Raw genomic sequence first — 16,871 nt, forward strand, 5'->3', positions numbered from 1 at the left:
ATAATACCCCCCCCGCCACCTTCCAGTGCCATTTTAAGGATTTCAAATACTACCGCGCACAAATACAAAAAATAAAAATAGTTTCCCACTCAGGACAGTGCCCACTAGAGCTGGCAAGTCAGTAAATGTGGTTCCCCCACCTTTCCCTCTCCCAGCCATGCTCACTTTCCACCTGCCCTGTAATTCCCGCCCTACTCTCTTTTCATGTGCTTATGTGCCTATCTGTTCCACCAAAATCAGCTTCAAGAGCAGCGCTCCTGGTAGTTTGGGCAGAATCACTCTTTGCTGCGGGGGCTGTTCTGTGCATAGCAGCATCAGCAGCAACCTAGTCTCCACCTCACCAGATGCAGGAGCACACTCCATGCAGTGACAATCAAAAATATCTCCAGACACTGTCAAATGTCCTCTGAAGGACAGAATCACCTCTAATTGAAAACCGCTGCACTAGAGTAATGGCTATTAAACTTTTTTGAACAAGACCTACACATATATATATATATACACACACACACACAATGTGTAAAATAACTTCATTAAATAATTCTTATTCTTACAGTGTCCCACAGTGATACGTTATATTCTGTTAAAAAAAACAATCACCAAGCCAGACGCAGTGGTTCACGCTTGTCATTGCAGCACTTTGGGAGGCCTAGGTAGGTGGATCACCTGAGGTCAGGAGTTCAATACCAGCCTGGCCAACATGGTGAAACCCTGCCTGTTCTAAAAATACAAAAATTAGCCAGGCCTGGTGGCAGGCACCTGTAATCCCAGCTACTTAGGAGGCTGAGGTAGGAGAATCATTTGAACCCAGGAAATGAAGGTTGCAGTGAGCAGAGATCACACCATTGCCCTCCAGCTTGTACAACAAGAATGAAAGTCCCTTTCAAAAAAAAAAAAAAAACTCAGCCTCCATGAGACTAGTAATCATATATTTCATCTTTGTACCCACACTACGCAGGCAAATTGTGTGGCACACAAGAGGAGCACAAATACTGAAGTTACAATGAAGCATCATTTCTGGTAGTAAATGTGGAGTTTCAATTACCAGAACAAAAATTAAATCTGTTGTCTGGTTGTGCAGTGCTCAAAACTGAACACTATCCTCTGAAGCTTCCAGAAGAAAAAGTTGTTCACCTCTGCCTTGAAATATTCTGTAGCCAAATCCATATAAGACAAAAATCCACTAAGGTATAAAATGTCTACTACAATATAATCATATGCACAAAGCTGTGACCTAAAATGCTGATGACTACAGCCAAGTAACTGACAGTTCCAAGCCCGAGACCTCAGCTAGACACTCAAAAGAAACAAGCCCCCTTTCCTTGGAGACACTTTCTAAAACTATAGAAATTAAACGCAAAAATTAGGACATATTCACAATAACCCGAGGGTGGCGGTGCCCCGAGAGCGCCCTTTCGCTCCCTACCGGGGAAAAAAAGGGAAAAACCGGGAAAAAAAAAAAAAAAAAAAAAAAAAAAAAACTGGAATGAGGCCAGGAGCGGTGGCTCACACCTGTAATCCCAGCACTCTGGGAAGCGGAGGCAGGTAGATCACCTGAGGTCAGGAGTTCTAGACCAACCTGACCAACAGTAAAACCCCGTCTCTACTAGAAACAAAACAAAACAAAAGTGGCTGGGCATGGTAGTGCATGCCTGGTACTCAAGAGGCTGAGGCAGGAGAATCACTTGAACCCTGGAGGAAGAGGTTGCAGTGAGCTGAGACTGCGCCACTGCACTCCAGCCTGGGCAACAAGGGTGACACTGCCTCCAAAAAAAAAAAGAGGAATGGGATAAATTAACCCAACACTCATCATTTCACTTGAAAATACAATAGTTCCCTCTTATCCGAGAGGGATCCATTCTGAGACCCACCAGTGGATGTACTGAAACCATGGATAATAGCAAACCTGATAGATACTATGTTTTGTCCTATACATACAAACCCATGGGAAAGCTGAGTTTATAAACTAGGCACAAAGATTAATAACAGAACCGTTATACTGTAACACAAGCGACATGAACAGAGTCTCGTTTACTCTCAATCTCTTAGTGTGCGGTACCACAGGTAGCCCTAACTGCCCAACAATCGCACCATTTGCCGATACTCCCGAATCATTTTTAGCTTGTCTTCTCCTCCCTTGTTTTCTTCTTTCTGTTCAATGCTGCTGATTATTCTCCAGGAGGCTCTTCTGGCTCCAATCACATTCTTATATGCAACAGATAGGAGGTTTCTTTCTTCAACTGTCAGCTCCACATCCATCCCTGCTACCTTCTTCATTGACTCCACCATTTCTAGATGGGAAAAGGAAAGTCAGACCTTAGAAATTACAAGTTTTGTTAACATATCCTTTCAAAGTAGGTTTTTTTTTGTCAAGCTACTGGAAAAAAAAAATTTAACAAAAATAATTTCATAATCATCAAAATTAATGTGTGTAAAAAACCAAAAACGTGTAAAAGAAACTAGGAGTCAATACACAGAATCCAGAATGTAAGCTCTATGGAATTAGGAAGACTTCATACGCTACCTCATGCAATTCACTGTGGTCTGAAAGCACCTCTCATTACATAAGGTAATTAGGTACACCTAACCATTTTCCAGCAAAATAAATAAGCTGTCAGTTTAAGAGGAAGACTAAGAATTTGTAGGTTCTAAACCGTATTGCTTACAAATAAATGCAAAAACAGTATTTCAAAAAAAAAAAAAAAAAAGAGAGAGGAAGGCAAATTCATTCGTACAGCAAAAATATACAGAAAATATGGTTAGCCACAAACACAAACTGGATGTTTTCTGTCCTTCCTCCTATGAAGTTCCTTCACTGGTGACTTCTGATGACTCCTATTTGTTACCACTAGGTGGCGAGCAAAGAAAGGGGCCCAGAAAAGCCACAGAATATATACCAAGCATAGGGAAATACAGTTAATAAAAGAGCATGTCAATGCAAAGAGACACAAACAGTGCAAGACATAAAAACTCAATAAATAATAAATAAAAACTGTATTTTTGATGCCATTATTGCCACGTGGCTCGCCAACATTACCCATGTTTAACTCTGTGGTGATGAGACTCAAGAATCTGCATTTTAGGCCAGGAGTGCTCATACTTGTAATCCTAGCACTTTGGGTAGCCGGACAGGAGAATCACTTGAGTGAAGGAGTTCAAGACCAGCCTGGGCAACACAGTGAGACCCTATCTCTAAAAAATAAAAATAGAGACTAGGTACGGTGGTTCACACCTGTAACCCCAGCACTGTGGGGGACTGAGGTGGACAGATCTGATCAGGACATCAAGACCATCCTGGCCAACATGGAGAAACCCCCTCTCTACTGAAAATACAAAAATTAGCCGGGTGTGGTGGCACATGCCTATAATCCAGGTACTCAGGAGGCTGAGACAGAAGAATTGCTTCAACCAGGGAGGTGGGGGTTGCAGTGAGCCTAGATCACACCACTGCACTCCAGCTTGGGTCACAGAACAAGACTCCTTCTTAAAAAAAAAAAAATTAAAATAGGCCAGGCGCAGTGCCTCATGCCTGTAATCCCAGCACTCTGGGAGGCCGAGGCAGGCGGATCAGGAGGTCAGGAGATCGAGGACATCCTGGCCAACATGGTAAAACTCTGTGTCTAATAAAAACACAAAAATTAGCTGGGCGTGGTGGTACACGACTGTAGTCCTAGCTACTCAGGAGGCTGAGGCAGGAGAATCGCCTGAACCCGGGAAGTAGAGGTTGCAGTGGATCACTTGAGCCCAGGAGTTTGAGATCAACCTAGTGGAGGCTGTAGAGCCGAGATCGCACCAGCGCACAGCAGCCTGATGACAGAGCAAGACTACATCTCTAAATTAAAGTAAAATAAAAACAAAGACAGGCTGGACACAGTGGCTCATGCCTGTAATCCCACAACAGTGGGAGGCTGAGGTAAGCGGATCATTTTGAAGTCACGAGTTTAAGACCAGCCTGGCAACCATGCTGAAAACGTCTCTACTAACAATACATGTGGTGGTACGCGCCTGTAATCCTGGCTACTTGAGAAGCTGAGGCAGAACCACTTGAACCCAGGAGGCAGAGGTTGCAGTGCGCTGAGATAGCGCCACTGTATGCCATCCTAGGCGACAGAGCCAGACTCCGTCTGAAAAGAATACAGATTAAAAATAAAAAAAGAATCTGCATTTAAATAACATCCTCAGCATTCACTAACACCCTAAGCATAAGCATACCTTAACTGATATGTGTAAGAGATGGTGACTTGGGGAGGGATAATGGGAGAAATGCCTCATGGTGGAGGGTGGGGATGAAGGCAGCAAACCACCATGGCATGTGTGTACCTATGCAACAACCCTGCAAGTTCTGCACGTGCTCCAGAACTTAGAGTATAATTTTGAAAGAGAGAGAGAGAGATGGTGACTTCATAAAACACTACTAAATTGGGCCAAGTGCAGTGGCTCATGCCTATAATCCCAGCACTTTAGGAGGCCGAGGGCGGATCACCTGAGGTCAGGAGTTCAAGACCAGCCTGGCCATCATGGTGAAACCCTATCTCTACTTTAAAAAAAAAAAAAAAAAAAGGGGGCCGGGCGTGGTGGCTCAAGCCTGTAATCCCAGCACTTTGGGAGGCCGAGGCGGGTGGATCACGAGGTCAAGAGATCGAGACCAACCTGGTCAACATGGTGAAACCCCGTCTCTACTAAAAATACAAAAAATTAGCTGGGCATGGTGGCGCGTGCCTGTAATCCCAGCTACTCAGGAGGCTGAGGCAGGAGAATTGCCTGAACCCAGGAGGTGGAGGTTGTGGTGAGCCAAGATCGTGCCATTGCACCCCAGCCTGGGTAACGAGAGCGAAACTCTGTCCCAAAAAAAAAAAAAAATACAAAAATCAGCCAGGTTTGGTGATGCGCGCCTGTAATCCCACCTACTCAGGAAGCTGAGGCAAGAGAATCGGCTTGAATCTGGGAGGCAGAGGTTGCAGTGAGCCGAGATGGTACCACTGCACTCCAACCTGGGTAAAAGAGCAAGACTCTGTATTTTAAAAAGACCACTCATTCATTCATAGGAGTCTGAAAGCATTCAACTAAAACATGCCCAATTTTGTTTTGTAAACCACAGTCATGAAATAGGCTTAATTTAGAAGCAGTGGAATAAGTAACCTCACTTCCATACTAGTTTATTCTCAAAATAAACTAGTAATAGTCTACTGTTCCAATGATAGTCTACCGTTCCAGATTCAAGTATAAATGCCTTCATTTTTAGATAAACACAAAACAATGCACAGAGAACTGTGTGATAAAATTACAGAAGCAGCAGTCATCCCTTTATTTAATAATAGCTTCATTTGGCCTGGTGCAGTGACTCACACCTGTAATCCCAGCACTTTGAGAAGCCGAGGCAGGCAGATCATAAGGTCAAGAGATCGAGACCTCCCTGGCCAACATGGTGAAACCCCGTCTTTACTAAAAATACAAAAATTGGCTAGGCATGGTGGCGCATGCTTGTAATCCCAGCTACCTGGGAGGCAGAAGCAGGAGAATCACTTGAAATCAAGAGTCAGAGGTTGCAGTGAGCCAAGATCATGCCACTGCACTCCAGCCTGGCAATAGAGCGAGACTCCATCTCAAACACAAAATAAAAAAACCTAAAACAATAATAGCTTTACATATATGTAATTCATCAAACATAAATCAGAGGTGAACCTGTAATTAAACTTTCTAAACTGATCACAAAGCAAATCAAAAGTAACCCACCTACACAAAAAAACAGTACCATTAATTCTTTTAATTGTAAGGCTTTACAGTATTACATACAGAAAAACTATGCACAGATGTGCAATACTATCAAAAATTTAACAATTACATATCGAATATTATTACACATAATTTAATTTTCTTCACATTTCTGTGCTTTACAAAATTTCAACGAGACTTTTTATAATGCAAGGGGAAATACTGAATACACTCAGTGATAGTGTAGTGTTCCAGATTCAAGCATAAATGCCTTCATTTTTAGGTATGTACAAAACAATGTAGCACAGAGGACTGTGTGGTGATATTACCAATGCATCAGTTATCCCTTTATTTAATAACAGCTTTATTTCTATACAATTCACCCACTTAAAGTGTACCACTCGGCCGGGCATGGTGGCTCAGGCCTGTAATCCCAGCACTTTGGAAGGCCAAGGCAGGTGGATCACCCGAGGTTGGGAGTTCAAGACCAGCCTGCCCAACAAGGCAAAATCCGTCTCTACTAAATATACAAAAATGAGCCGGGCCTGAGGGCAGGCGCCTGTAGTCCCAGCTACTCGGGAGGCTGAGGCAGTAGAATCACTTGAACCCAGGACACAGAGGTTGCAGTAAGCCTCCCGGGTCTAAGACGCACTCTAGCCTGTGTGACAGAGCGAGACTCCGTCTCCAAAAAAATAAAGGGTACAATTCAACGGTTTTCAGTATATTCACAGAATTCTGCAATCATCATCATTTTAAATTTTCATCACTTCAAAAAGAAAAGCCCCAAACCCATTAACAATCACTTCACATTTACCCGAGCCCCAGCCCGAGTCAACTACCGATCTACTTTCCACCTCTACAGACTTGTCTCTTATGCACATTTCAGGTACGGGCATACCTTGGAAGACACTGCGGGTTCAGTTCCAGAGCACTGCAAAAAAAAATATTGCAATAAAGCAAGTCACATGAATTTTTGTGTTTCCCAGTGCATAAAAAGTTATGTTTAAACTACGCTGTAGTCTATTAAGTGTATAACAGCATGTCTAAACAATGTACATATCTTAATTTAAAAATACTTTATTGCTACAAAATACTAATGCTCTTCTGAGCCTTCAGCAAGTTGTAACACTCAGCTAGTGGAAGGTTCTGCCTTGATACTGATGGCTACTAACTAGGGTGATGGCTGCTGAAGGCTGGAGTGGCTGTGGCAAGACAATGAAGTCAGCCACGCTGATGGGCTTCTCCTTTCCTGCATGACTTCTCCATAGCATCTGACGCTGTCCAACCAGCATTTACCACCCACAGAAAAACTTTTTTGTTTTGTTTTGTTTTGTTTTTTGAGACAGAGTCTTCCTCTGTCATCCAGGCAGTGGTATGATCTCAGCTGACTGCAGACTCCACCTCCAGAGTTCAAGCAATTCTTATGCCTCAGCCTCCCCAATTCTTATGCCTCAGTCTCCCTAGTAGCTGGACTTACAAGTGGGCACGACCACTCCTGGCTAATTTCTGTATTTTTAATAGAGACAGGATTTCACCATGTTAGTGAGGCTGGTCTCAAACTCCTGACCTCAGGTGATCTGCCCACCTCAGCCTCCCAAAGTGTTGGGATTACAGGCCTGAGCCACTGCGCTCAGCCAGAAAAACTTATTTCAATATTACAGTGAATCCTCTCAAGCCCTGTGGTTGTTTTATCAACTGAGTTAATGTAATACATTCTACATCTTTTATCATTTTAACAATATTTGCAGTATCTTTACCAGGGTTTGATTTCATCTCAAGAAACCACCTTCTTTGCTCAACTATAACAAGCCAGTCTTCATCTGTTGGAGTTTTTTTAGCATGAGATTTCACATCTTCAGGCTCAATTCTTTTCTTCTTTTACCAGCAGGGTCTCGCCTAGTAGCCCAGGCTGGAGTGCAGTAGCCGGTTCATAACTCATATACAGCAGCCTCAAACTCCTGCCTCTGCCTCCTTGGACTACAGGTACACGTAACTACACCCACTAGATTCTTTTAAAAATCTTTTTAAGAATCCTTTTTGCTGGGTGTGGTGGCTCAGCTCACACCTGTACTGTAATCCCAGCACTTTGGGAGGCCGAGGGGGACAGATCACCTTAGGTCAGGAGTTTGAGACCAGCTGGGCCAACATGGTAAAACGCTGTCTTACTAAAAATATAAAAAATTAGCCAGGCACAGTAGTGGACACCTGTAATCTCAGCTACTCAGGAGACTGAGGCAAACTGCTTGAACCTAGGAGGCGGAGGTTGCAGTGAGCTGATGTCACACCGCTGCACTCCAGCCTGGATGACAACAGCAAGATTCCACCTCAAAAAAATAAAAATAAAAAAAATCTTTTTAGAGATAGGGTATTGCTGTGCTGCCCAACCTGTTCTGGGACTCCTGGACATAAGCAATCTCCCCAGCTAGGCTTCCCAAAGTGCTGGGATTATAGACATGAGCTACCACACCTAGAAAAATTCTTAAGAGTAAACCGCGAAAGCTGAAATATACTCCTTGATTCATGAGTTAAGGAATGAATGCTGTGTTATCAGGAATAGAAACAACATTGCTCTCCTTACACAACTCCATCAGAGCTCTTGGATGAGTGAGTGTGTGTGTGTGTGTGTGTGTGTGTGTGTGTCTGTGAAAGAGAGAGAGATGGCCAGGTACAGTGGCTTATGCCTGTATTCCCTGCACTTTGGGAGGCTGAGAAGAGGGCAGATCACGAGGTCAGGAGTTTGAGACCAGTCTAGCCAACATGGCAAAACCCCATCTCTACTAAAATTACAAAAATTAACCAGGCATGGTGGCACACGCCAGTAATCCCAGCTACTAGGGAGACTGAGGCAGCAGATTGTTTGAAACCAGGAGGCAGAGGTTGCAGTGAGCCAAGATTGTGCCATTGCACTCCAGCCTGGGCAACAAGAGCAAGATTCCGTCTCAAAAGAAAAAAGGAAAGGAAAGGAAAGGAAAAGAAAAAGAAAAAGAAAAAGCTGTCAACTTCCAGCTTTGTATCTGTAGCTTTCTCACTTCGCTCAGCTTGCTCAGATTTGAAGAGTTAGAGGGTTGGTCCAAATTAGGCTTTGGCTTAAGGGAATAGTGTGGCAGGTTTGATCTTCTATTCAGACCACTAAAGCTTTCTCCCTATCAGCAAGAAGGGAGAAAGTTTTCGCTTTCTCATCACCCCACTGCACTCCAGCCTAGGAAACAAGACTGAAACTCCCATCTAAAAAAAAAAAAAAAAAAAAAAAAAAAAAAAAAAAAAAATCCATTGATTAATGAACATGTGGGTTGTTTCCCCTTTTGGACTATTATCAACAATGCTGCTAGGAACATTCTTCTAAGTTTCTGTATGAATGTGCTTTCAGTTCCCTTGAGCACGCACCTAGGAGGAACTTCAGCATCATATGGTAACCAGCTCTTTGAGGAAGGACATGCCAGACTTTTCCACAGTACCAGCACCACTTTTACATTCCTACCAGCAATGCAGGGTTCTAATTTGGCCACATCCTCAAGAACGCTTGTCAGTTTTTCTTTAAACTAGTCATTCTAGTGGGTGTGAAATATCTCATTGTGGTTTTCATTTGCATTTCCTTGATAACTAAGCTTTGAACATCTTTTCATGTGCTTATGAGTCTTCTGTGTATGTTCTCTGGAGAAAAAAATCTATTCAGATACTGTGCCAAATATTTAATTGTCTTTTAATTATTGATATGTAGGAGTTGTTCATTTTTAAAATCCCACTGACTCCTCTTAATACCCCCACGCTCGCCATCCCTTAAGGTAGTAGATTTAGAAGTAGCCTGAGTCAGGAGACGCTTTGCTTCAAGAGACATGGTCTCCCTATGCTACCCAGGCTGTATGCAGTGCAGAGGCTATTGACAGGCCCATATTATAGCACACTAAAGCCTTCAACTCCTGGCCTCAAGTGATCCTCCTGCCTCAGCCTCCCAAGTAACTGAGACTACACATGCACACTACTAAGCACACCACTCCTTCAAGATTAAAGAATCGGCCAAATTGTTCCAAATGCTTTGCATGTATTAATGCATTTAATCTTCTTACTAGATCTCTGAAGTAGCTGCCAGTATTATTCCATTTTAGGATATCTCCATATAATAAAGACCATGAAGGTTAAACTTGCTCCAGATCACAAACTCAATGGGCCACAATTGAGGCCATCTGACTTGAGCTGTGCTTTGATTTAATCACATTGCCTCAGATTTGAGTATTTACTTAAATCATCTGTGGGAGGATCCCTTCATTTGCGGTCTGTAATAACAGAGGAAAATAACTAGTTTCAATGACACTACTAGAGAGACAAGTTTCACATACGAAAATGTGGTTTAGACCCAGGTATGGTAGCATCTGCCTATAGACCCAACTACCTGTAAAGCAAGAGGATTGAGAGGTTCAAGGCCAGCCTAGACAACATAGCAAGACCAAGTTTCAACAGTGCTTCATTTAAAAATAAAATGGGAGCCAGGCGTGGTGGCTCACTCCTGTAATCCCAGCACTTTGGGAGGCTGAGGTGGGTGGATCACTTGAAGTCAGGAGTTCGACACCAGACTGGCCAATATGGTGAAACCCCATCTCTACTAAAAATATAAAAAATTAGCCAGGCATGGTGGAGGGGGCCTGTAGTCCCAGTCACTCAAGAGGCTGAGGCAGGAGAATCACTTAACCCCAGCAGGCGGAGGGTGCAGTGAACTGAGATGGCGCCACTGCACTCCAGCCTGGGAGAGTGAGACTCTGTCTCTAAAGACATAAATAAAATAAAACGTGGTTTATTCCTGCTCAAAACACATTTCTTTTTCCACTTAGAGGTTAACCCCTCTCCTTAAAAAGTTTACTTTCTTTATTCTTTTCTCTTAAAGAGACAGGAATCTTGCTATGTTGCCCAGGCTGGTCACTCCTGGCCTCAAGCAATCCTCCCACCTCAGACTCCTGAATACAAAAAGCTTATTTTCATACCTCTAATATCTTTACAACAGCCCAATACATTTGATTTTCCCAAGACTGTCCCTGTCAGGTAGTAAAACAAGTCTCTGCTGAGCTTCAACAGTTTCTTATAAAGACAGAATACAAAATTATAAAAGGAACAGTCTGCCTATCTAAAGGTCTCTGTCTATCAGACTGACCAGTCACAAGGCACAATTGTACAGCTCCTAATCAAATTCAGGGTCAAGAAAAAAAGCAAACTTCAGAATCTGTCATGGGAAAAATGAGCAGGTTCTGTACTGGCTGACAGGATTAATGAACTTCTTACCAAAGCATACAGGGTCATAACTCTAACTTTTTTTGTGAGACCAAGTCTTGCTCTGTTGCCCAGCCTGAAATGTAATCTCACTCCAACCTCCACCTCCCAGGTTCAGGTGATTCTCCTGCCCCAGCCTCCCTAGGAGCTGGGACTAGAGGTGTCTGCCACTGTGCCCAGCTCATTTTTGTATTTTTAGTAGAGAGTTTTACCATGTTGGCCAGGCTGGTCTCGAACGCCTGACCTCGACACTCCCACCTCGGCCTCCCAAAGTGCTGGGATTGCAGGCATGAGCCACCATACCCTGCCCTAATCTTGACTTTTTTTTTTTTGAGATGGAGTCTCACTCTGTAACCCAGGATGGAGTGCAGTGACACCATCTCAGCTCACTGCAACCTCTCCCTTCCGGGTCCAGGTCCAGGTCCCAGTTCAAGCAATTCTCCTACCTCAGCCTCCCAAGTAGCTGGGATTACAGGCCAAGGCACCATGCCCAGCTAATTTATATATTTTTTAAGTAGAGATGGGGTTTCACTATGTTGGCCAGTCTGGTCTTGAACTCCTGACTTTGTGTTCCGCCCGCCCCGGCCTCCCACAGTGCTGGGATTATAGGCATCTGCCACCATACCCGGCCCCTAATCTTGATTTTAAAGACAGAAAAATGAAGCTGAGAGTAATGTCCCTAAAGTCACACAATGGTAAAACCCAAGTTCAAATTCAGACAATCTAACAAGAGTCTGAGCTTTTAGCCATCACAATTCAATGCCTTTCCAACCAAAGTGCTCACAGAAACAAATTCTCCAGGCCAAGAACAGTAAAAGCAATCATACCAAGCAAGGGAAGAAAAGGGCATGCCATCAAGCACTGACATAAGAAGGTTCAGTCAAAACTGGGAGCGTGGCTCACACCTGTAGTCCCAGTTACTCCAGAGGCTGAGACAGGAGGATCACTTGAGCCCAGGAGTCCGAGGCTATGGCGAGCTATGATCATGCCACTGCACTCCACTCTGGGCAACAGAGCAAGGCTCTGTCTCTCAAAAAGAAAAAGAGTTCGGTCACTTAGGTTCTGGAAAGGTCCTGAGCTTTCTTTATATAAGGGCTAATCGATTAGCAATGACCTTTCCTTTTTGCCTAGGAAACATCGTCCCTCTGGATCAAACTCAAATGTCGTGCCATATAAAGACTTCCTGGCTGGGCGCCGTGGTTCACACCTGTAATCCCAACACCTAGGGAGGGCAAGGCAGGCAGATCACCTGTGGTCAAGCGCTCAAGACCAGCCTGGCCAATATGGTGAAACCCCCTCTCTACTAAAAATGCAAAAATTAGCTGGGCATGGTGATGGGTGCCTGTGATCCCAGCTACTGAGGAAGCTGAGGCACTGAGAATCGCTTGTGCCCAGGAGGTGGAGGCTGCAGTGAGCCAGGACTGTGCACCACTATACTCCAGCCTGGCGACAGAGCCAGACTTCATCTCCAAAAAAAAAAAAAAAAACAAGACTTTCTGGGCTCTCCCATCCATACTGACATTTCTCTGCACTGAGGATCAATGTTCACATTCCTAGCAAGTATTACCTAAAAAGGCATAAAAAGTATCTTCATCTCTATATTCCTAGAATATACTATCAAATGCAACAAAAACTATACAAACATTCAACGAAATAACTACAAAGCTAAGCAGAACTGCATTAGAGACTGAGATACATGTTTCTGTGGGCATAACTGAGTATGTCCTAGGTAAATGAAAACTGTTTAAGAACCCCTCTAGATTCTGGGCCGGGCACAGTGACTCAAAACTGTCATCCCAGCACTGTGGGAGGCCAAGGAGGGTGGGTCACTTCACGTCAGGAGTTTGAGGCCAGCCTGGCCAACATAGTGAAGCCCCACCTCTACTAAAAAATACAAAAATGAGCCGGGCTTGGTGGCACATGCCTATAACCCCAGCTACCCAGGAGGCTGAGGCAGGAGAACGGCTTGAACCCAGGAGTTGAGGGATGCAGTGAACAGAGACTGCACCACTGCACTTCAGGCTAGGCAATGGGCAACAGAGTAAGACTCTGTCTCAAAAAAAAAAAAAAATCCTCTAGATTCTGTAATCCTTTCTGGACAATTTGTATAGTTCTGTAGCCCATTTTATTTACTGGGATATCTGGTTAAATCTGTCCCCAAAGAAGTTTCTGAGGCTGACCGCAGTGGCTCACACCTGTAATCACAACACTCTCTCTGGAAGACCCGGTGGGCAGATCACTGGAGGTCAGGAGTCTGAGAATGGACTGGCCAACATGGTGAAACCCTGTCTCTACTAAAAATATAAAAATCAGGCAGATGTGGTGCCTGCCTGTAGCCCCAGCTACTCAAGAGGCTGAAGTGTGAGGATCACTTGAGCCCAGATGTCAAGGCTGCAGTGAGCCATAACTGCGCCACTGCACTCCAACCGGGAGTGACAATGAGACCCTGTCACAAAAAAAGAAATTATTTATACTGTAGGAAAGCTTTAGCAAGTCTTTATATGGAAAAGTGACTGGTATAAAAGGGGGTGGATGGGGAAGTGAGAAATCAGTCCATCAAAGCAATCTGAGAAAAAAGTGGCATTTTATACAATAAACAGATGTAAATCCCAATCAAGACCCCCTAGGACTCACTTAGAGCTAGAAAGTTAAGGACAAAGCCTGGCCCTTTCCTTTATTTAAAAAACTAAAATGATTCCATTAGCTCTGTCCCAAATCAATAAAAAATAAAACCAGACCAGTGCCAACAACAGTATTGGGGAATAACTAGAATGAGAATCAAGGAGAATATTAAAACCACCACCACAAAACACAGAGGCCAAGAAGCTTAGCACATTGGGAGGCTGAAGTGGGTGGGTCACTTGAGCCCAGGGGCTGGAAACGAGCCTGGACAACATACAGTTGACACTGAATTGCATACAGTGTATGATGAAACTTGCACACAGAATGGTGAAACTCTGCTCTCTACAAAAAGTATAAAAATGAGTCAGGTGGCCGGGCGCGGTGGTTCAAGCCTGTAATCCCAGCACTTTGGGAGGCCGAGGCGGGTGGATCACGAGGTCAAGAGATCGAGACCATCCTGGTCAACACGGTGAAACCCCGTCTCTACTAAAAATACAAAAAATTAGCTGGGCATGGTGGCGCGTGCCTGTAGTCCCAGCTACTCAGGAGGCTGAGGCAGGAGAACTGCTTGAACCCAGGAGGCGGAGGTTGCAGTGAGCCGAGATCGCGCCATTGCACTCCAGCCTGGGTAACAAGAGCGAAACTCCTTCTCCAAAAAAAAAAAAAAAAAAAAAAAAATGAGTCAGGTATGGTGATGCACACCTGTAGTGCAGTTGCAGGAGGCTGAGGTGAGAGGGTAACCTGAACCCAGGAAGTGGAGGCTGCAGTGAGCTATGATGGTGCCCCCCACCCCGAAAAGTCAGATAATTCAATGTGATCAATGTTTCCCTTAAAATCTCAGCACTCAGGGCCCGGGCGCCATGACTCACGCCTATAATCCCAGCACTGTGGGAGGCTAAGGCAGGCAGAGCAATTGACACCAGGAGTTCAAGACCAGCCTGGACAACATAAAAATATAACAAATTGGCCAGGTGTAATGGTGCCCACCTGCACTTCCAGCTACTCGGGAGGCTGAAGCACAAGAATCACTTGAACCCAGGAGGCAGAGGTTGCAGTGAGCCGAGATCATGCCACTGTACTCCAGTCTGGGCAGCAGAGCAAGAGCCGTCTCAAAAAAGACAAGAAGAAAAGAAAACTAAAGAGTGAAAAAGAGCCGGGCGCAGTGGCTCAAGCCTGTAATCCCAGCACTTTGGGAGGCCGAGGCGGGTGGATCACGAGGTCAAGAGATCGAGACCATCCTGGTCAACATGGTGAAACCCCGTCTCTACTAAAAATACAAAAAATCAGCTGGGCATGGTGGCGTGTGCCTGTAATCCCAGCTACTCAGGAGGCTGAGGCAGGAGAATTGCCTGAACCCAGGAGGCGGAGGTTGCGGTGAGCCGAGATCGTGCCATTGCACTCCAGCCTGGGTAACAAGAGCGAAACTCTGTCTCAAAAAAAAAAAAAAAAAGAGTGAAAAAGAGAAACTCCTCCCAAAGGGAACTAGGCTGTCCCGAAAGGGAAGAGTATTAATGCTCTTTTTCTGATTAATTCATACTCTGAGGCATGCTTTAAATCAAAATGGCCTTCACACACAGCATGCACACATTTAACATACCATCCAAAAGATGATTTTATTTATCTTTAGAGTAACTGGCAGATAATTATGCAACAACTCTACTTCCCCTAAGATTCTAGAAGGCAGAGGAGTCTGAATATATTCTACTTAGCATGAAAAGATTGAAAGCACAAGACAGACAGTAAACATTTTTTAAAGAATTTATAGTTCTGAATTGCAAATGACAATTCTGCATTCCCAAATAGGATGAATGTGCTTGTGAACCAAATTAATTCCCAAAGGGCCAGGTGAGAGCAGTGGTGGTGGCTCATGCCTGTAATCCCTAGCACTTCAGGAGGCCAAGACAGGCAGATCTGAGATCAGCAGTTCAAGATCAGCTTGGCAAAAATGGTAAAACTCCATCTCTACTCAAAAAATTTTTTAAATTAGCTGGGCATGGTGGTGGATGCCTGTAATCCCAGCTACTCGGGAGTCTGAGGCAGGAAAATCCCTCAACCCTGGAGGCGGAGGTTGCAGTGAGCCGAGACCGTGGGCCACTGCACTCCAGCCTGGGCAACAAGAGACAAACTCCGTTAAAAAAAAAAAAAAATACTACCTCCAAGAATCTGGGTGGCTAATCACAAACCTCTATTATTTCTCCCTCACATTTTTAACTGAGTCCACCATTCTGTAGCTGCCCTATCCAGTACTAGAGGCTTCCCTGGTCAAAAAAGCAAGGGAAGAACCAGGAAATCACTTTTCACTACCTCAGTATACTTAGGCATACGATTTCTCCTAATATTTTATTGGCCAAAACAGCTCACCTTGCCTTGTCACATTTCCCAAAAAAAGGGCTAGGGAAGAGGGAAAGCAGTATGTCTCAACGTGGACCCCCAAAAGCCAATTAAATGGTACTTTTTCTTTTTGAGACAGAGTCTCACTCTGTCCCCAAGGCTGAAGTGCAGTGGAATGGTCTCAGCTCACTGCAACCTCCCGCTCCAGGATCACATGAGGTCAGAAGTTCAAGCACAGCCTGGGCAACACAGCAAAACCCCGTCTCTACTAAAAACATTAGCCGGGTGTGGTGGTGCCTGCCTGTAATCCCAGCAACTCGGGAGGCTGAGACACAAGAATTGCTTGAACCTGGGAGGTGGAGATTGCAGTGAGATGAGATCCTGCCACTACACTCCAGTCTGGGCAACAGAGCCAGAATCCGTATCCAAAAAAAAAAAAAAAAAAAAAGTCTCATGTTTTTTGTTTGCTTTTTATTTATTTTATGTTTTATAGAGACAGGGTTTCACCATGTTGGCTAGGATGGTCTCGATCTCCTGACCTCGTGATCCACCCACCTCAGCCTCCCAAAGTGCTGGGATTACAGGCGTGAGCCACCAGGCCCTGGCCTTTTTTGTTTTTAAAACTCAGTCTTACACTTGTCCACCAGGCTGGAGTGCAATTGTGATCTACGCTCACTGCAATCTCTGCCTTCCAGGTTCAAGTGATTCTCCTCCTTCAGCTTCCCAAGTAGCTGGGATTACAGGCACCCGCCACCACACCTGACAAATTTTTGTATTTATACTAGAGACGAGGTTTCACAATGTTGGCTAGGCTGGTCTCAAACTCCTGCTCTTAGTTGATCCACCCACTTTGGCCTCTCAAAGTGCTGGGATTACAGGTGTGAGCCACCAGGTCCAGCCAAGTCAAAATTGTTTTTATGGTGGGTGGGTGGGTGGGTGTGCTGGGGGTG

The 16,871-nt window shown here is 44.5% G+C and overlaps 1 protein-coding gene across 3 annotated transcripts in view; it reads right to left on the minus strand.

Annotated features, from left to right (window-relative positions):
• The window catches only part of YWHAE (tyrosine 3-monooxygenase/tryptophan 5-monooxygenase activation protein epsilon), a 48,951-nt gene that overhangs the window by 12,091 nt on the left and 19,989 nt on the right, over positions 1-16,871 (minus strand). For 2 of the 3 annotated variants that reach the window (XM_032263470.1, XM_032263471.1), the window contains exon 2: positions 2,092-2,291. In XM_032263470.1, the coding sequence (XP_032119361.1) occupies positions 2,092-2,291 (200 nt within the window). Of the gene's footprint in view, positions 1-2,091; positions 2,292-6,610; positions 6,644-16,871 lie in introns of all 3 variants that reach the window. The other variant, XM_032263472.1, reaches the window with a different exon arrangement.

Source organism: Sapajus apella, unplaced genomic scaffold (assembly GCF_009761245.1).
Source record: "Sapajus apella isolate SASKATOON/1434 unplaced genomic scaffold, GSC_monkey_1.0 scaffold136, whole genome shotgun sequence".
In the NCBI taxonomy this organism is placed as follows: Eukaryota; Metazoa; Chordata; class Mammalia; order Primates; family Cebidae; genus Sapajus; species Sapajus apella.